The sequence below is a fragment of the Oncorhynchus gorbuscha genome, linkage group LG03 (genome assembly GCF_021184085.1).
Source record: "Oncorhynchus gorbuscha isolate QuinsamMale2020 ecotype Even-year linkage group LG03, OgorEven_v1.0, whole genome shotgun sequence".
Lineage (NCBI taxonomy): Eukaryota > Metazoa > Chordata > Actinopteri > Salmoniformes > Salmonidae > Oncorhynchus > Oncorhynchus gorbuscha.
Window position 1 is genome coordinate 6823480 of NC_060175.1, and position 21111 is coordinate 6844590.

The 21111-nt window shown below is 49.5% G+C and overlaps 1 protein-coding gene across 4 annotated transcripts in view; it reads left to right on the forward strand.

Moving 5' to 3' along the window:
- The window catches only part of LOC124025340 (spidroin-2-like), a 69586-nt gene extending 49146 nt beyond the window's left edge, over positions 1-20440 (forward strand). For 2 of the 4 annotated variants that reach the window (XM_046338865.1, XM_046338866.1), the window contains exons 3-6: positions 4698-4902; positions 7005-7186; positions 12416-12591; positions 16454-20440. In XM_046338865.1, coding sequence (XP_046194821.1) covers positions 4698-4902; positions 7005-7186; positions 12416-12591; positions 16454-18544 — 2654 coding nt within the window. In that variant the 3' untranslated portion in view covers positions 18545-20440. Of the gene's footprint in view, positions 1-4697; positions 4903-4960; positions 4994-7004; positions 7187-12415; positions 12592-16453 lie in introns of those variants that run through there. The other 2 variants (XM_046338867.1, XM_046338868.1) reach the window with 2 other exon arrangements.
- Positions 20441-21111: the final 671 nt, after the last annotated feature.

The window sequence follows — 21111 nt, forward strand, 5'->3', positions numbered from 1 at the left end:
CTGTTAGAATGTTTTACAATTAATTGACTGCCATAGCCCCAAATAAAAAAAGGTAAACATTGTCCGTTAACTACAGTGTATTTGGAAACGATCCAGCCTCAATCTACACACGATACCCCATAGTGACAAAGCAAAAGCAGGTTTTTAGAAATGTTTGCAATTTTTTTTTTTTTTTTTTTAAATCAACTGAAATATCACACAATGATTCAGAACCTTTACTCTGTACTTTGTTGAAGCACCTTTTGCAGTGATTACAGCCTAGAGTCTTCTTGGGTATGATGCTACAAGCTTGGCACACCTGTAGGTGTTTCCTCCAGATGTGACGCTTGGCATTCAGGCCAAAGAATTCAATCTTGGTTTCATCAGACCATAGAATCTTATTTTTTATGGTCTGAGAGTCTAGGTGCCTTTTGGCAAACTCCAAGCGGGCTGTCATGTGCCTTTTACTGAGGAGTGGCTTCTATTTGGCCACTCTAAAGGCCTGATTTGATTGAATGCTGCAGAGATGGTTGTCCTTCTGGAAAGTTCTCCCAACTACACAGTGGAACTCTGGTGCTCTGTCAGAGTGACCATCGGGTTCTTGGTCACCTCCCTGACCAAGTCCCTTCTCCCCCAATTGCTCAGTTTGGCCAGGCGGCCAGCTCTAGAAAGAGTCTTGATGGCTCCAAACTTCTTCCATTTAAGAATGATGGTTTGTCTTCTCGTTTGTCATGTTGTAGTGCTGATCTGGGATCAGGTCCCATCGGTCCATGTCGTCTTGTCATGTTGTAGTGCTGATCTGGGATCAGGTCCCATCGGTCCATGTCTTCTCGTTTGTTATGTTGTAGTGCTGATCTGGGATCAGGTCCCATCGGTCCATGTCTTCTTGTCATGTTGTAGTGCTGATCTGGGGATCAGGTCCCTTCGGTCCATGTCTTCTTGTCATGTTGTAGTGCTGATCTGGGATCAGGTCCCATCGGTCCATGTCGTCTTGTCATGTTGTAGTGCTGATCTGGGGATCAGGTCCCATCGGTCCATGTCGTCTTGTTATGTTGTAGTGCTGATCTGGGATCAGGTCCCATCGGTCCATGTTTACATACATTTACATTTAAGTCATTTAGCAGACGCTCTTATCCAGAGCGACTTACAAATTGGTGCATTCACCTTATGACATCCAGTGGAACAGTCACTTTACAATAGTGCATCTAAATCTTAAGGGGGGGTGAGAGGGATTACTTATCCTATCCTAGGTATTCCTTAAAGAGGTGGGGTTTCAGGTGTCTCCGGAAGGTGGTGATTGACTCCGCTGTCCTGGCGTCGTGAGGGAGTTTGTTCCACCATTGGGGGGCCAGAGCAGCGAACAGTTTTGACTGGGCTGAGCGGGAGCTGTACTTCCTCAGTGGTAGGGAGGCGAGCAGGCCAGAGGTGGATGAACGCAGTGCCCTTGTTTGGGTGTAGGGCCTGATCAGAGCCTGGAGGTACTGAGGTGCCGTTCCCCTCACAGCTCCGTAGGCAAGCACCATGGTCTTGTAGCGGATGCGAGCTTCAACTGGAAGCCAGTGGAGAGAACGGAGGAGCGGGGTGACGTGAGAGAACTTGGGAAGGTTGAACACCAGACGGGCTGCGGAACGGGCAGTCCTTCCCCGGGAGGAAGAGCAGCTCCGTCTTGCCGAGGTTCAGCTTGAGGTGGTGATCCGTCATCCACACTGATATGTCTGCCAGACATGCAGAGATGCGATTCGCCACCTGGTCATCAGAAGGGGGAAAGGAGAAGATTAATTGTGTGTCGTCTGCATAGCAATGATAAGAGAGACCATGTGAGGTTATGACAGAGCCAAGTGACTTGGTGTATAGCGAGAATAGGAGAGGGCCAAGAACAGAGCCCTGGGGGACACCAGTGGTGAGAGCGCGTGGTCCCCCCGCCCTGCCGTCCCCTCGTCTTGTTATGTTGTAGTGCTGATCTGGGATCAGGTCCCATCGGTCCATGTGTTCTCATTTGTCATGTTGTAGTGCTGATCTGGGATCAGGTCCCATCGGTCCATGTGTTCTCGTTTGTCATGTTGTAGTGCTGATCTGGGATCAGGTCCCATCGGTCCATGTCGTCTTGTTATGTTGTAGTGCTGATCTGGGATCAGGTCCCATCGGTCCATGTGTTCTCGTTTGTCATGTTGTAAAAGGTGAAGATTTTTGAATATGTGCTCATGCCAGGGGCTCACCTGGGATTGAACCAGTTTGTGTGTAAGAGCTCTGAACACACACACACACACACACACACACAGGCTGAATATTTAATGGTCATTAAACTGATCCCTGACAGAATTAGCTGTCTGTTTCAGGAGTACAGTTACACTGCTGTTTCTCACATAATCACGTTTTCTCCTCTTACGTTCTCTGGCTGTCTCTCACTTACACACGGAAGCACACATGGTCCTCCCCTGACATCAGCCCTGTCTCCATTGGCTAAGCGGTGTCGGATCCTGGTCGGCTGGTGACATCATCTAGGCCGGATCTGAGAGTCTAAAACCTTAGCTGCTGTCTAACCGTCCATCCATCCATCCATCTCTATCCATCATTCATCATCTATCTATCCATTATCCATCCATCATCTATCCATCTATCTTTCAAGAGTCGGCAGGAGAGGAGAGGCTAAGAGCATTTACCCACTGCTGCCCTTCCCCATCCAACCTGATACTTCCCCTGCCCTGTCGTACCCCTCCATGCTGTCCCCCGCCCTGTCGTACCCCTCCATGCTGTCCCCCTCCCTGTCGTACCCCTCTATGCTGTTCCTCTCCCTGTCGTACCCATCCATGCTGTCCCCCTCCCTGTCTTACCCCTCCATGCTGTCCCCCGCCCTGTCGTACCCCTCCCTGTCTTACCCCTCCATGCTGTCCCCCGCCCTGTCTTACCCCTCCATGCTGTCCCCCGCCCTGTCGTACCCCTCCCTGTCTTACCCCTCCATGCTGTCCCCCGCCCTGTCGTCCCCCTCCATGCTGTCCCCCTCCCTGTCTTACCCCTCCATGCTGTCCCCCTCCATGCTGTCCCCTGCCCTGTCGTCCCCCTCCATGCTGTCCCCCGCCCTGTCTTACCCATCCATGCTGTCCCCCTCCCTGTCGTACCCCTCCATGCTGTCCCCCTCCCTGTCTTACCCCTCCATGCTGTCGCCCTCCATGCTGTACCCCTCCCTGTCGTACCCCTCCATGCTGTCCCCCTCCCTGTCTTACCCCTCCATGCTGTCCCCCGCCCTGTCTTACCCCTCCATGCTGTCCCCCGCCCTGTCTTACCCCTCCCTGTCGTACCCCTCCCTGTCTTACCCCTCCCTGTCTTACCCCTCCCTGTCGTCTCCCGCCATGCCGTGCCCTGCCGTCCCCTGCCGCCCTGCCGTCCCCCCGCCCTGCCGTCCCTCGCTCTGCCGTCCCAGGCCCTGCCGCCCCCGCCATGACCCGCCATGCCGTCCCCCGCCCTGCCGCCCCCCCGCCATGCCGCCCCCCGCCATGCCCTGCCACCCCTCCCCCCCCGCCATGCCGTGCCCTGCCGTCCCCCCGCCCTGCCGTCCCCCCGCCCTGCCGTCCCCCGCCCTGCCGTCCCCCGCCCTGCCGTCCCCCGCCCTGTCGTCCCCCGCCCTGTCGTCCCCCGCCCTGTCGCCCCCCCCGCCCTGTCGTCCCCCGCCCTGCCGTCCCCCACCCTGCCGTCCCCCGCCCTGCCGTCCCCCGCCCTGTCGTCCCCCACCCTTCCCTACTCTTCTGTAGCTCAGTTGGTAGAGCATGGCGTTTGTAACGCCAGGATAGTGGGTTCGATCCCCGGGACCACCCATACGTAGAATGTATGCACACATGACTGTAAGTCGCTTTGGATAAAAGCGTCTGCTAAATGGCATATATTATTATTATTATTATTATTACTCCACCCCATCCTTCCCTGCCCTAGCTGTGTTTTTTGTAGCCCACGTGTTGGGAGAGTTTGTAAAACTGACAAGGCTACATTGTAGTTGCCATTTAATAGGGAATGTTTTTGGGAAAGCCTTTCCATCAACCAGAAGACTGTTTTCATTAGCATCATTGCTAACGGCTACACAAAGTGGTCGACGCTCATACCTCACACACACACAGGACATTCTCATTGTCTCTTCAGAAAGTTTCAGGAAATGCCCCTACTCTACCTTTCCCTACCTCGTCCGCCTCCGTCTCTCTCTGAGTGGCTAGCATCATTTATCCACTCTGGCCCCACCCTGCCGGTCTCTCTCTGTAATCTGTCACCTACACATTCTCTACCACTCTAGAATGATTCAAAGAGGAGATAGATGAGTCCTATTTCTGTCTCTCTCGCTCTCCTGTTCCCTCTCAACCTCTCCCTAACCCTGACGTTGTGACAGACTGCCTGGCCAGATGAGATGACATTCACCTCTATCTCCTATAAACCTGAACCCATATCGTTTCCCTTTCCCTGCTTATCTTACACACTGGTGGTATTTTCCTGTAGTTCCAGGTTTCTGACAGCAGGTTTCTGTCTCAGTCTTTCTCCCATGGAAGACCCTTATCATCATCAAAATATTTAATGCAGGCTTGTTTTTATCCCGTACACATTTTATATTTTCAGAAGATTTTCCATACTCTATAATCCAATTAAATTTGTAAAAATGTAAACATTAATGTATCCAGAAATATTTCAAATGTAATTGGGTAAATCACCCACCCAAGTGCATCTTCTGCCCTCTCCTCTAGGCATGGTGTTGGTATGTTTTGAGGGGGATATTGACGGATACATCAACTTGGTAGCGTACCCGTACGTGGAGAGCGAGATCCTGGACCACGAGGACCTACCGGAGAGGGACCAACCCCGGAGGAAACACTCCCGGCGCAGCCTCCTCCGCTCCACCTCCGAGATCAAAGAGGAGAGGCTACCACACGAGAGTGACAGCACTGAGAAGTGAGTAGAGCTGTGGGGATAGGGAATGGTGTGTGTCCACCTCCGAGATCAAGGAGGAGAGGCTACCACACGAGAGTGACAGCACTGAGAAGTGAGTAGAGCAGTGGGGATAGGTGATGGTGTGTGTCTACCTCTGATATCAAGGAGGAGAGGCTACCACACGAGAGCGACAGCACTGAGAAGTGAGTAGGACCCAGTTGCCTGATTTGTTCATATGATAGACTAAAATAATGTAGGTTGGCTATAACTTAGTTGAATTTGTTATGATGTCCCTGGGTTTGTGTTTCGGTGGCCTGCGTTAGTTGTTAACCTGTGTTCCCTTGTGTTGTACGACAGACCTACTGTAGGCCTGCTGAGACGTCGTGTAGGACAGGCCTGCTGAGACGTCGTGTAGGACAGGCGAACAGACGGAGACGTCGTGTAGGACAAGCCTGCGGAGAGAAATTAACATTAAATTATCTGGCAACAGCTAAGGTGGACATTCCTGCAGTCAGCATGCCAATTTCCCGCTCCCTCAAAACTTGAGACATCTGTGGCATTTTAGTGCCCTTTTATAGTCCCCAGCACAAGGTGCACCTGTGTAATGATCATGCTGTTTTAATCAGCTTCTTGATATGCCACACCTGTCAGGTGGATGGATTATCTTGGCAAAGGATAAAATGGCCGCTAACAGAGATGTAAACGCATTCGTACTGAACATTTGAGAGAAATTAGCTTTTTTTTTTTTGAGTGTTGAATCAAATCAAAATCAAACATTTCTGGGATCTATTATTTCAGCTCATGAAACACTGGTCCGACATTTACACGTTGAGTTTACGGGATCTATATGGGATCTATTTACTACTGTAAAATGGGTCCAATGAAATGTGGATGTTGTAGGTCTGCCTGTAGCCAACTTCACCAGCATGATCCACGAGTCAGAAAAAATGAGCAATTTATTCTGAAATGATCATGGAAATTAAATAGGAAATAGAAATATGAATCTAACATTTTTTTGTTGTTGCAATAATTACATCTTGTTATTATATTTACCTGTTGTTGTTTTTGTTGTTATGAATAGGCATGCCATCATATATCTGCACAAAATACTAATCTAATCTGCCTGTTTGCAATGGAATGCTTCAACCACTAGAAACCGAGCGTACACATGGTTTACCGTTACCAGGAAGTCAAGCACATTCTCACATCTATTTAGTTTTTAGAAATGACAACTTTTGAGTGAAAACTGGCACACGCATCTTTTGGGGGTCTATTTTTGTAGATTGCGTGTTGTTTCTACGTGAGGCCCCTGGAGCTCCAGATCCACACTGACATGTTGTGGTGCTGTAGTTGACCTGTTAGTTGACCTGTTAGTTGACCTGTTAGTTGACCTGTTAGTTGACCTGTTAGTTGACCTGTTAGTTGACCTGTTAGTTGACCTGCGGCTCCAGATCCACACTGACATGTTGTGGTGCTGTAGTTGACCTGTTAGTTGACCTGTTAGTTGACCTGTTAGTTGACCTGTTAGTTGACCTGTTAGTTGACCTGTTAGTTGACCTGTTAGTTGACCTGTTAGTTGACCTGCGGCTCCAGATCCACACTGACATGTTGTGGTGCTGTAGTTGACCTGTTAGTTGACCTGTTAGTTGACCTGTTAGTTGACCTGTTAGTTGACCTGCGGCTCCAGATCCACACTGACATGTTGTGGTGCTGTAGTTGACCTGTTAGTTGACCTGTTAGTTGACCTGTTAGTTGACCTGTTAGTTGACCTGCGGCTCCAGATCCACACTGACATGCTTTAGTTTAACCAGCGGTCTCTCCTGTATTAACCCTGTTGTCCCTGTGTCCTCTCCCTGCTGTTAACCCTGTTGTCCCTGTGTCCTCTCCCTCCAGTCTCCAGGAGCTGAAGAGTCCCCGTCTAGAGCTCCAGATCTACAGTGACATGCTTTAGTTTAACCAGCGGTCTCTCCACTGTTAACCCTGTTGTCCCTGTGTCCTCTCCCTCCAGTCTCCAGGAGCTGAAGAGTCCTCGTCTAGAGCTCCAGATCTACAGTGACATGCTTTAGTTTAACCAGCGGTCTCTCCACTGTTAACCCTGTTGTCCCTGTGTCCTCTCCCTCCAGTCTCCAGGAGCTGAAGAGTCCTCGTCTAGAGCTCCAGATCTACAGTGATATTCCCTTCCAGATGCTGGATAACAACAGTGGCCTGGGCTCAGAGAAGATCAGCCACAACCCCTGGAGCCTCCGCTGTCACAGGCAACAGCTCAGCCGCATGAGATCAGAGTCCAAGGACAGGAAGCTCTACAGTATCCCTTTTATTTAACTAGACAAGTCAGTTAAGAACACATTCTTATTTTACAATGGACGGCCTAGCCCCCGAGCCAAACCCGGATGATACTGGGCCAATTGTGCGCCGCCCTACGGGACTCCCAATCACGGCCGGTTGTGATACAGCCTGGATTCGAACCAGGGACTGTAGTGGCGCCTCTTGCACTGTGATGCAGTGCCTTAGACCGCTACACCGCTCGGCATCAAAACCTATTTAGCCATCTATTGATCTATCCATGCCTTGTTATATCTGCTGGGTTCTTTAGTTAGTATAGTAACACAAATCAAACCGCCGTTTGGAAGCGCACCAGAATCACGCACAAGAAAGATGTTTCTACTTATTCAGGAACAGGATGCACAATGGCTCAATGCTCCTGATAATGAGGTGATGTTTTCCTTATTGATCGTTACGGTCCTCATGTTGAGGTGTCTGGGACTGACTCAACCAATCAATGAGGATCCATCAGTCTCCTGTTTCCATGTTGTTGCCTAACCAGATAGATAGACGGGGTTAGATGGTAGATAAACAGAGGGTAAGTGCTAACTGGGTTAAGTTCAACTTTCCTTGATTAGGTACCTGGAACTGATCATTTCCCTCATTGATTAGTTAATTTAGTTCTCTATTCACGCTTACCTTAACCAGACAGGATGAGGATACTTACCTTAACCAGACAGGATGAGGATACTTACCTTAACCAGACAGGATGAGGATACTTACCTTAACCAGACAGGATGAGGATACTTACCTTAACCAGACAGGATGAGGATACTTACCTTAACCAGACAGGATCAGGATACTTACCTTAACCAGACAGGATGAGGATACTTACCTTAACCAGACAGGATGAGGATACTTACCTTAACCAGACAGGATGAGGATACTTACCTTAACCAGACAGGATGAGGATACTTACCTTAACCAGACAGGATGAGGATACTTACCTTAACCAGACAGGATGAGGATACTTACCTTAACCAGACAGGATCAGGATACTTACCTTAACCAGACAGGATCAGGATACTTACCTTAACCAGACAGGATCAGGATACTTACCTTAACCAGACAGGATGAGGATACTTACCTTAACCAGACAGGATGAGGATACTTACCTTAACCAGACAGGATGCGGGGGAAAGATCAGGATACTTACCTTAACCAGACAGGATGAGGATACTTACCTTAACCAGACAGGATGAGGGGGAAAGATCAGGATACTTACCTTAACCAGACAGGATGAGGATACTTACCTTAACCAGACAGGATGAGGATACTTACCTTAACCAGACAGGATGAGGATACTTACCTTAACCAGACAGGATGAGGATACTTACCTTAACCAGACAGGATGAGGGGGAAAGATCAGGATACTTACCTTAACCAGACAGGATGAGGATACTTACCTTAACCAGACAGGATGAGGGGGAAAGATCAGGATACTTACCTTAACCAGACAGGATGAGGATACTTACCTTAACCAGACAGGATGAGGATACTTACCTTAACCAGACAGGATGAGGATACTTACCTTAACCAGACAGGATCAGGATATTTACCTTAACCAGACAGGATGAGGATACTTACCTTAACCAGACAGGATGAGGATACTTACCTTAACCAGACAGGATGAGGATACTTACCTTAACCAGACAGGATGAGGAGACTTACCTTAACCAGACAGGATGAGGAGAAAAGAAAAGGACAGCCGCATGGAAGGATAAACGGAGGGAAAGCGCTGACAGGGGAGTTGACCAATGACCTGGTCAAGTTGAACAAACACGATCTATCTGACTCCATTACCTGAACGAGGCGTTGGTCAGGAGTAGTGTTACAACCCTCCTGTCCTTAACGGACCCTGGGAGTTCTCTGGTGATCTAACCTAGCCTAGTGGTTAGAGTGTAGGGGCGGCAGGGTAGCCTAGTGGTTAGAGTGTAGGGGCGGCAGGGTAGCCTAGTGGTTAGAGTGTAGAGGCGGCAGGGTAGCCTAGTGGTTAGAGTGTAGAGGCGGCAGGGTAGCCTAGTGGTTAGAGTGTAGAGGCGGCAGGGTAGCCTAGTGGTTAGAGTGTAGAGGCGGCAGGGTAGCCTAGTGGTTAGAGTGTAGAGGCGGCAGGGTAGCCTAGTGGTTAGAGTGTAGAGGCGGCAGGGTAGCCTAGTGGTTAGAGTGTAGGGGCGGCAGGGTAGCCTAGTAGGGGTGGCAGGGTAGCCTAGTGGTTAGAGTGTAGGGGCGGCAGGGTAGCCTAGTGGTTAGAGTGTAGAGGCGGCAGGGTAGCCTAGTGGTTAGAGTGTAGAGGCGGCAGGGTAGCCTAGTGGTTAGAGTGTAGGGGCGGCAGGGTAGCCTAGTGGTTAGAGTGTAGGGGCGGCAGGGTAGCCTAGTGGTTAGACTGTAGGGGCGGCAGGGTAGCCTAGTGGTTAGACTGTAGGGGCGGCAGGGTAGCCTAGTAGGGGCGGCAGGGTAGCCTAGTAGGGGCGGCAGGGTAGCCTAGTAGGGGCGGCAGGGTAGCCTAGTAGGGGCGGCAGGGTAGCCTAGTAGGGGCGGCAGGGTAGCCTAGTGGTTAGAGTGTAGGGGCGGCAGGGTAGCCTAGTGGTTAGACTGTAGGGGCGGCAGGGTAGCCTAGTAGGGGCGGCAGGGTAGCCTAGTAGGGGCGGCAGGGTAGCCTAGTAGGGGCGGCAGGGTAGCCTAGTAGGGGCGGCAGGGTAGCCTAGTAGGGGCGGCAGGGTAGCCTAGTAGGGGAGGCAGGGTAGCCTAGTAGGGGAGGCAGGGTAGCCTAGTAGGGGCGGCAGGGTAGCCTAGTGGTTAGAGTGTAGGGGCGGCAGGGTAGCCTAGTGGTTAGAGTGTAGGGGCGGCAGGGTAGCCTAGTGGTTAGAGTGTAGGGGCGGCAGGGTAGCCTAGTGGTTAGAGTGTAGGGGCGGCAGGGTAGCCTAGTGGTTAGAGCGTTGGACTAGTAACCGGAAGGTTGCAAGTTCAAACCCCCGAGCTGACAAGGTACAAATCTGTCGTTCTGCCCCTGAACAGGCAGTTAACCCACTGTACCTAGTCCGTCATTGAAAATAAGAATTTGTTCTTAACTTACTTGCCTAGTTAAATAAAGGTTACATTTTTATTTTTTAAAATAGGGTTCCATTTGGGACACAAGCCTGGAGTTTGAGGTGCTTCCCGAAATGTAGAAATCACACCAAGGGCACTCCTCGAGAGCTGCACCCTTCTTTCCCAACTGTCAAAGTAGTGTCAGGTTCTTCACTGACTACCTCACCACAGGAACCAAATATTATCAGAAGATAATATCATGTTGTACTTAACAATCTGGGGAATTCCTCAACTTTAGTCTACTGTGTGTTTGTCTCAAAATGGCACCCTATTTCCCTACATAGTGCACTACTTTTGACCAGAGCTCTATGGGCCCCGGTCAAAAGTAGTGCACTATGTAGGGGAATAGGGTGCCATTTTTGGAAGTTGTCCTGTATCTGCGACTGCGAGTGAACGAGCGGTTGATTGTTTAAGGCGCTTTGTTCAAGTTCACTGTGTACCTGACTGTCGGCCCTTTTTTGTTTGAAATTCTTAGCTGACGTGAGCCCCCACGTTAAAGGAGAACACTGTCCTGCGTCTCTCTCTCACATGTTCAGCTACAGCAGAAACTGGAGACGGCCGGGGGATTGGACTTTCCACTGTGCTCACACATTCTTCTTGCTCCTTTTAGTTGTTTTTTTTGCACACTGAGAGGGAAAAAGATTACAATTATATTTTACTGAGACTTGACTCCTGCACGTTAAACGGTTTCATTTGGGTTCAAACGTTAAGACAACCTAAAGGGATTGACTGTCTGAATTGTTTTTATATATTTTTTTCAGTCCTCAAACGTGGTTGAAAGTCGAGTTGAATGTCCACGTCTTACCAGGCCATCTGTTTTGTCGATCCAGATGTAGTCCTCTGGCCCAATCACCAATGAAGTTTAATTTAGACCTATAGAATGATCCAGCTTGTAGTCCTCTGGCCCAATCACCAATGAAGTTTAATTTAGACCTATAGAATGATCCAGATGTAGTCCTCTGGCCCAATCACCAATGAAGTTTAATTTAGACCTATAGAATGATCCAGCTTGTAGTCCTCTGGCCCAATCACCAATGAAGTTTAATTTAGACCTATAGAATGATCCAGCTTGTAGTCCTCTGGCCCAATCACCAATGAAGTTTAATTTAGACCTATAGAATGATCCAGCTGTAGTCCTCTGGCCCAATCACCAATGAAGTTTAATTTAGACCTATAGAATGATCCAGCTGTAGTCCTCTGGCCCAATCACCAATGAAGTTTAATTTAGACCTATAGAATGATCCAGATGTAGTCCTCTGGCCCAATCACCAATGAAGTTTAATTTAGACCTATAGAATGATCCAGATGTAGTCCTCTGGCCCAATCACCAATGAAGTTTAATTTAGACCTATAGAATGATCCAGATGTAGTCCTCTGGCCCAATCACCAATGAAGTTTAATTTAGACCTATAGAATGATCCAGATGTAGTCCTCTGGCCCAATCACCAATGAAGTTTAATTTAGACCTATAGAATGATCCAGATGTAGTCCTCTGGCCCAATCACCAATGAAGTTTAATTTAGACCTATAGAATGATCCAGATGTAGTCCTCTGGCCCAATCACCAATGAAGTTTAATTTAGACCTATAGAATGATCCAGATGTAGTCCTCTGGCCCAATCACCAATGAAGTTTAATTTAGACCTATAGAATGATCCAGCTTGTAGTCCTCTGGCCCAATCACCAATTAAGTTTAATTTAGACCTATAGAATGATCCAGCTTGTAGTCCTCTGGCCCAATCACCAATGAAGTTTAATTTAGACCTATAGAATGATCCAGCTGTAGTCCTCTGGCCCAATCACCAATGAAGTTTAATTTAGACCTATAGAATGATCACAATGATGACACATATGCCTGGGGTTTAAAGAATGCTGAACAATTCTAGACCAGAACAGCTGGGATCTGGATCTGACCCCTGGTCTCCCACTCAATAATCCAAGGTCTTGACCTTGAAGAGGAATTGTCCTCTTGGACCGAGGTTGCCATTGATTTGTAGTCACAGGCACGGTGTGAGTCCCAAGAGAGAGCGAGAGAGAGAGAGAGAATTCCTTGAGTGACTTTTTAAACGTTTAGATAATTAACCTTGGAATAGAGTGTTGTCTCCTTGACCTCTCACCTCTCCCAGAGTTTCTGCTCCTGGAGAACGTGGTTCACCTCTTCAGCTACCCGTGCATCCTGGACCTGAAGATGGGCACGCGGCAGCATGGGGACGATGCCTCGGAGGAGAAAGCAGCCAGGCAGATGCAGAAGTGCGAGCAGAGCACCTCCGCCACCCTGGGGGTTCGTGTCTGTGGGATGCAGGTGAGCCCAGAGTTTTTTTTTTTTTTTTTCAAACTTTTATTTCATCTGAAAGTTTTTAAAGCTCTCTCTTTTTTTTTTGCAACGGGAGATCTAGCCAAGAAAACAGAAAATAAATCAGCGTAGACTACCACTTAGAATGCATCCCAATACACTGCTTCCTTCTACATTTGTATGTTCCGTTTGGGTTTCAGTTTATTTATTTATTTATTTATTTGTTTATTTCACCTTTATTTAACCAGGTAGGCTAGTTGAGAACACCTTTATTTAACCAGGTAGGCTAGTTGAGAACACCTTTATTTAACCAGGTAGGCTAGTTGAGAACACCTTTATTTAACCAGGTAGGCTAGTTGAGAACACCTTTATTTAACCAGGTAGGCTAGTTGAGAACACCTTTATTTAACCAGGTAGGCTAGTTGAGAACACCTTTATTTAACCAGGTAGGCTAGTTGAGAACACCTTTATTTAACCAGGTAGGCTAGTTGAGAACACCTTTATTTAACCAGGTAGGCTAGTTGAGAACACCTTTATTTAACCAGGTAGGCTAGTTGAGAACACCTTTTTTTAACCAGGTAGGCTAGTTGAGAACACCTTTATTTAACCAGGTAGGCTAGTTGAGAACACCTTTATTTAACCAGGTAGGCTAGTTGAGAACACCTTTATTTAACCAGGTAGGCTAGTTGAGAACACCTTTATTTAACCAGGTAGGCTAGTTGAGAACACCTTTATTTAACCAGGTAGGCTAGTTGAGAACACCTTTATTTAACCAGGTAGGCTAGTTGAGAACACCTTTATTTAACCAGGTAGGCTAGTTGAGAACACCTTTATTTAACCAGGTAGGCTAGTTGAGAACACCTTTATTTAACCAGGTAGGCTAGTTGAGAACAAGTTCTCATTTACAACTGCGACCTGGACCAAGATAAAGCAAAGCAGTTTGACACACAACAATAGTTACAATTTTATTTTACCTTTATTTAACTAGGCAAGTCAGTTAAGAACACATTCTTATTTTCAATGACGGCCTAGTGGGTTAACTGCCTTGTTCAGGGGCAGAACGACAGATTTGTACCTTGTCAGCTCGGGGGTTTGAACTTGCCACCTTCCGGTTACGAGTCCAACGCTCTAACCATTAGGCTACCCTGCCGCCTCGGCAGTGGTTAGCAGATTAACCAAATCAAATCAAATTTTATTTGCCACATACACATGGTTAGCAGATGTTAATGCGAGTGTAGCGATTTACCACTGGAGTGATAAATGAGCAGATGATGATGTGTAAGTAATGATACTGGTGTGTAAAAGAGCAGAAAAGTATATAAAAACAGTATGAGGATGAGGTAGGTAGGTAGATGGCTTTACACACTAGCTACTGCACCATAGATCCCGTGCTCAGTATCTCTTCATATTGATCCGACTAACACACCTGTGCTGACACAGAGATCCCACAGCGGTGAGCTGAGCAGGACAGAAGAGATACTGGATATCTTATCAAGTTACAAATAAAAGAGAGAACTGGGACAATACTAGAAACTTTATTGTCCGTTTCGGTTGGAGCTGAAATTAACCTTCCGTTTCGTCAATCCCAACACACACGTTGAGAGGTACACCATGAATTACAGGAGGGACCGACGGCATGGTTGTCTTGTTTTACAATGTAGCGCTGGTACACGAGCAGGGACAAGAGCCCCAGCATTGATCCCAAGGTCCAGATTTACGTGTGGGTTTGGTTCTCTCTCTGACATAAATCGGAATGACTCACCACGTTCTGTTTTAATGTTTACAGGTCTAACCTCTGCACTCTCTGCCTGCATCACAATGGCATCCTAGTCCCTACATTGTGCACTACTACTATTGGCCGGAGCACGATGTAGGGAATAGGTTTTAATTTGGGAAGGAGCCTCTGTGTGTTGTGTAGTACCGGGTGTAGCCTCTTTTTCGCTGTGGTTCTATTGTCCAGGTGTAACCTTTAATCTCTCTATGGTCCAGGTGTAACCTCTGGTTCTCTTCATGGTCCAGGTGTAACCTCTGGTTCTCTTCATGGTCCAGGTGTAACCTCTGTTCTCTCTATGGTCCAGGTGTAACCTCTGTTCTCTCTATGGTCCAGGTGTAACCTCTGGTTCTCTTCATGGTCCAGGTGTAACCTCTGGTTCTCTCTATGGTCCAGGTGTAACCTCTGGTTCTCTCTATGGTCCAGGTGTAACCTCTGGTTCTCTCTATGGTCCAGGTGTAACCTCTGGTTCTCTCTATGGTCCAGGTGTAACCTCTGTTCTCTCTATGGTCCAGGTGTAACCTCTGGTTCTCTTCATGGTCCAGGTGTAACCTCTGGTTCTCTTCATGGTCCAGGTGTAACCTCTGGTTCTCTCTATGGTCCAGGTGTAACCTCTGGTTCTCTCTATGGTCCAGGTGTAACCTCTGTTCTCTCTATGGTCCAGGTGTAACCTCTGGTTCTCTTCATGGTCCAGGTGTAACCTCTGGTTCTCTTCATGGTCCAGGTGTAACCTCTGTTCTCTCTATGGTCCAGGTGTAACCTCTGTTCTCTCTATGGTCCAGGTGTAACCTCTGTTCTCTCTATGGTCCAGGTGTAACCTCTGGTTCTCTTCATGGTCCAGTTGTAACCTCTGGTTCTCTTCATGGTCCAGGTGTAACCTCTGTTCTCTCTATGGTCCAGGTGTAACCTCTGGTTCTCTTCATGGTCCAGTTGTAACCTCTGGTTCTCTTCATGGTCCAGGTGTAACCTCTGTTCTCTCTATGGTCCAGGTGTAACCTCTGGTTCTCTTCATGGTCCAGGTGTAACCTCTGGTTCTCTTCATGGTCCAGGTGTAACCTCTGGTTCTCTTCATGGTCCAGGTGTAACCTCTGTTCTCTCTATGGTCCAGGTGTAACCTCTGTTCTCTCTATGGTCCAGGTGTAACCTCTGGTTCTCTCTATGGTCCAGGTGTAACCTCTAATCTCGTATCCCCGTGTTGTATGGTCCAGGTATCACCCCGTGTTGTATGGTCCAGGTATCACCTTGTGTTGTATGATCCAGGTATCACCTCGTGTTGTATGGTCCAGGTATCACCCCGTGTTGTATGGTCCAGGTATCACCTTGTGTTGTATGATCCAGGTATCACCTCGTATCCCTGTGTTGTATGGTCCAGGTATCACCTCGTATCCTCGTGTTGTATGGTCCAGGTATCACCTCGTATCCTCGTGTTGTATGGTCCAGGTATCACCTCGTATCCTCGTGTTGTATGGTCCAGGTATCACCTCGTATCCCCGTGTTGTATGGTCCAGGTATCACCTCGTATCCCCGTGTTGTATGGTCCAGGTATCACCTCGTGTTGTATGGTCCAGGTATCACCTCGTGTTGTATGGTCCAGGTATCACCTCGTGTTGTATGGTCCAGGTATCACCCCGTGTTGTATGGTCCAGGTATCACCTCGTGTTGTATGATCCAGGTATCACCTCGTATCCCCGTGTTGTATGGTCCAGGTATCACCTCGTATCCTTGTGTTGTATGGTCCAGGTATCACCTCGTGTTGTCTGGTCCAGGTATCACCTCGTGTTGTATGGTCCAGGTATCACCTCGTGTTTTATGATCCAGGTATCACCTCGTGTTGTATGGTCCAGGTATCACCCCGTGTTGTATGGTCCAGGTATCACCTCGTGTTGTATGGTCCAGGTATCACCTCGTGTTGTATGGTCCAGGTATCACCTCGTGTTGTATGGTCCAGGTATCACCTCGTGTTGTATGGTCCAGGTATCACCCCGTGTTGTATGGTCCAGGTATCACCTCGTATCCCCGTGTTGTATGGTCCAGGTGTAACCTCTAATCTCTGTTCTATGGTCCAGGTGTAACCTCTAATCTCTGTGTTCTATGGTCCAGGTGTACCAGATGGATACGGGCCACTATCTGTGCAGGAACAAGTACTACGGCCGCAGCCTGTCCATCGAGGGCTTCCGCCACGCCCTCCACCAATACCTGCACAACGGGGCGTCGCTCAGGAAGGACCTGTTTGAGCCCATGCTGTGTAAGTTACGCAGCCTGAAGGCCATTCTGGAGAGACAGACCACCTATCGCTTCTACTCATCCTCCCTGCTAATCATCTATGAGGGGAAGGAGCCTGAGCTGGCCTACGTCTGGCAGAAAGCACCACAGGAGACCTGGCAGCAGAAAGCAGCATCACCACCACAGGCCCCGGCAGAGCCCTTAGAAAACCAAAAAACACCAGCACCACAACCAGCAGCTGAGCTGCCCTCAGAGAAGGGGGTGGCAGTCAACCCAGGGCTAGGAATCCAAGGTGTCCAAGGGCCAGGGATAGGAGTGGGGCTCCAAGGTGGAGTCCACCAAGGTGTCCAAGGACCGGGGTTAGGAGTGGGGCTCCAAGGTGTCCAAGGACCAGGGTCAGGAATGGGGCTCCAAGGACCGGGGATAGGAGTGGGGCTCCAAGGTGGAGTCCACCAAGGTGTCCAAGGACCGGGGTTAGGAGTGGGGCTCCAAGGTGTCCAAGGACCGGGGATAGGAGTGGGGATCCAAGGTGTCCAAGGACCGGGGATAGGAGTGGGACTCCAAGGCGGAGTCCACCAAGGCGTCCAAGGACCGGGGTTAGGAGTGGGGCTCCAAGGTGTCCAAGGACCGGGGATAGGAGTAGGGCTCCAAGGTGTCCAAGGACCGGGGATAGGAGTGGGGCTCCAAGGCGGAGTCCACCAAGGTGTCCAAGGACCGGGGTTAGGAGTGGGGCTCCAAGGTGTCCAAGGACCGGGGATAGGAGTGGGGCTCCAAGGTGTCCAAGGACCGGGGATAGGAGTGGGGCTCCAAGGTGTCCAAGGACCGGGGATAGGAGTGGGGCTCCAAGGTGTCCAAGGACCGGGGATAGGAGTGGGGCTCCAAGGTGTCCAAGGACCGGGGATAGGAGTGGGGCTCCAAGGTGTCCAAGGACCGGGGATAGGAGTGGGGCTCCAAGGTGTCCAAGGACCGGGGATAGGAGTGGGGCTCCAAGGTGTCCAAGGACCGGGGTTAGGAGTGGGGCTCCAAGATGTCCAAGGACCGGGGATAGGAGTGGGGCTCCAAGGTGTCCAAGGACCGGGGATAGGAGTGGGGCTCCAAGGTGTCCAAGGACCGGGGATAGGAGTGGGGCTCCAAGGTGTTCAAGGACCGGGGTTAGGAGTGGGGCTCCAAGGTGTCCAAGGACCAGGGATAGGAGTGGGGCTCCAAGGACCGGGGTTAGGAGTGGGGCTCCAAGGTGTCCAAGGACCGGGGATAGGAGTGGGGCTCCAAGGTGTCCAAGGACCAGGGTCAGGAATGGGGCTCCAAGGTGTCCAAGGACCGGGGTTAGGAGTGGGGCTCCAAGGTGTCCAAGGACCGGGGTTAGGAGTGGGGCTCCAAGGTGTCCAAGGACCGGGGATAGGAGTGGGGCTCCAAGGTGTCCAAGGACCGGGGATAGGCGTGGGGCTCCAAGGCGGAGTCCACCAAGGTGTCCAAGGACCGGGGATAGGAGTGGGGCTCCAAGGTGTCCAAGGACCGGGGTTAGGAGTGGGGCTCCAAGGTGTCCAAGGACCTGGGTTAGGAGTGGGGCTCCAAGGTGTCCAAGGACCGGGGATAGGAGTGGGGCTCCAAGGCGGAGTCCACCAAGGGGCCCATGGACTGACAGAAGCCCCTCTCCAGCTGCCCCAGGCAATACCACCTCCACCAAACCACCCCCCCATGCCCGTCCCAACCCCTCCACAGCAGCTCCACCAGGAGCCTCTCCAGCCCCTTCCACCCCAGCCCTCAGACCCCCACACCCCCCCTCCACCACTACCACTCCCCTCCAGCCCGAGCATCAGTGTGGACGTCCGCATGATAGACTTTGCCCACAGCACCTTCAAAGGTTTCCGCGACGACCAGACGGTGCACGACGGGCCGGATCGGGGCTACGTGTTTGGATTAGAGAGCCTCATCAAGATCCTAGAGGGCCTCCGAGAGGAGAACCTGTAGTAGCCGAACCTGGGACTGACGAATTGGTCTTGTCTCAAATGGATGGTACCCCCTATTCACTATGTAGTACACTACTTTTGAACAGGGCCCATAGGGTATTAACACGTATTCTTTCTCTTTAATTATTATTATTATTATATTATTATATATATTTTTAAAATAAAACCCAGGGTGCATCCAAAAAAGGGAAGCCTTAGTCCTATAAGGATCTGGTCAAAAGTAGTGTACTATGTAGGGAATAGGGTGCCATTTGGGATGTACCGATGATGGTGGTTCAGGAGAAGACTAACTGACACATCTTCAGATGTCCTCCTCCCTCAGTGCTACTACCCGCTACCCTGTCCTCAATGACTCTGTTTTGGAGCAAGAAAAGCACATTATCTGTAATAAGAAACCTGATGGAGCAGTAATCTGTAATAAGAAGGACCCGATGGAGCAGCGATCTGTAATTTGGACCTGATGGAGCAATGATCTGTAATAAGGACCCGGTGGAGCAGCGATCTGTAATGAGGACCTGATGGAGCAATGATCTGTAATAAGAAGGACCTGATGGAGCAATGGTCTGTAATAAGGACCTGATGGAGCAATGATCTGTAATGAGGACCTATGGAACAATGATCTGTAGTAAGGACCTGGTGGAGCAATGATCTGCAATGAGGACCTGGTGGAGCAATGATCTGTAATGAGAAGGATCTGATGGAGCAATGATCTGTAATGAGAAGGATCTGGTGGAGCAATTATCTGTAATAAGGACCTGATGGAGCAATGATCTGTAGTAAGGACCTGGTTGGAGCAGTGATCAAATGAGGACATGGAGCAAGGATCTGTAATGAAAGGACCTGATGGCGCAGTGATCTGTAATGAGGACCTGATGGAGCAATGATCTGTAATAAAGAGGACCTGATAAAGCAGTGATCTGTAGTAAGAAGGACCTGGTGGAGCAGTGATCTGTAGTAAGAAGGACCTGGTGGAGCAGTGATCTGTAGTAAGAAGGACCTGATGGAGCAGTGATCTGTAGTAAGAAGGACCTGATGGAGCAGTGATCTGTAGAAAGGAGGGCCTGATGGAGCAGTGATCTGTAGTAAGGAGGACCTGATGGAGCAGTGATCTGTAGTAAGAAGGACCTGATGGAGCAGTGATCTGTAGTAAGAAGGACCTGATGGAGCAGTGATCTGTAGTAAGAAGGACCTGATGGAGCAGTGATCTGTAGTAAGAAGGACCTGATGGAGCAGTGATCTGTAGTAAGAAGGACCTGATGGAGCAGTGATCTGTAGTAAGAAGGACCTGATGGAGCAGTGATCTGTAGTAAGAAGGACCTGATGGAGCAGTGATCTGTAGTAAGGAGGACCTGATGGAGCAGTGATGGAATGGATGGAAGGCCGGGGTATGTCTATGCTACTGTCTGACAGTAAAGGTGAAAGGTCGTGACCTTAGACTGTAAATGTCACTCCTTTCTGACTGTTGTGCTCCTAGAATAAGAGACAAACTTAAAGGGAGTGTCTACAGCCGTGTGTGTGTGTATCCTATCAATCCTCCTGGACAGAAATGGCTGCCATTCTGAGGGAAACATAAAAAGGACAATGTCTGCCTTGTGGGTTTTGTCGCCACTGAGTGGCCAACTGAAGTATTGCATTGAAGAAAAGGCACAAGATGGATTTGGTTTTGAAAGTTGTGAAGCCACTGCTCAGGGCAAGTCCAGGTCCTGTTTCGGGCCCAAATGGCATCCTATTCCAATTTTCTCGTGCACTACTTTTGATCTGGGCCCACAGGGAAATCCATAGGGCTCTGGTCAAAAGTAGTGCACTACAAAGTGGATGGGTGCCATTTGGGACATAGCCCCTGTCTCTGCTGTGGGACTAGTACAGAGACTGTCTCTGCTGTGGGACTGGTACAGAGACTGTCTCTGCAGACTGGTACAGAGACGTCTCTGTCTCTGTCTCTGCTGGGACAGGTACAGAGACTGTCTCTGCTGTGGGACTACAGAGACTGTGTACAGAGACTGTCTCTGCTGTGGGACTGGTACAGAGACTGTCTCTGCTGTGGGACTGGTACAGAGACTGTCTCTGCTGTGGGACTGGTACAGAGACTGTCTCTGCTGTGGGACTGGTACAGAGACTGTCTCTGCTGTGGGACTGGTACAGAGACTGTCTCTGCTGTGGGACTGGTACAGAGACTGTGCTTGGGAAGTATACGTCAATATGTGTTAAGGGACTGCTGTGGGACTGTGGGACTGGGGGTCTTGGGACTGGGAAGGGAGACTGTCTCCATACGGTCTCTGCTGTGGGACAGGTACAGAGACTGAAGTGTGTATACGGCAATATGTGTTAAGGGACTGTGGGGGGGGGTCTTGGGGAAGGGAAGTCTCCATACAGCCGTAGTCCCTAGTCTCCATACAGCCGTAGTCCCTAGTCTCCATACAGCCGTAGTCCCTAGTCTCCATACAGCCGTAGTCCCTAGTCTCCATACAGCCGTAGTCCCTAGTCTCCATACAGCCGTAGTCCCTAGTCTCCATACAGCTGTAGTCCCTAGTCTCCATACAGCTGTAGTCCTATCAGGGGTTTAATAGG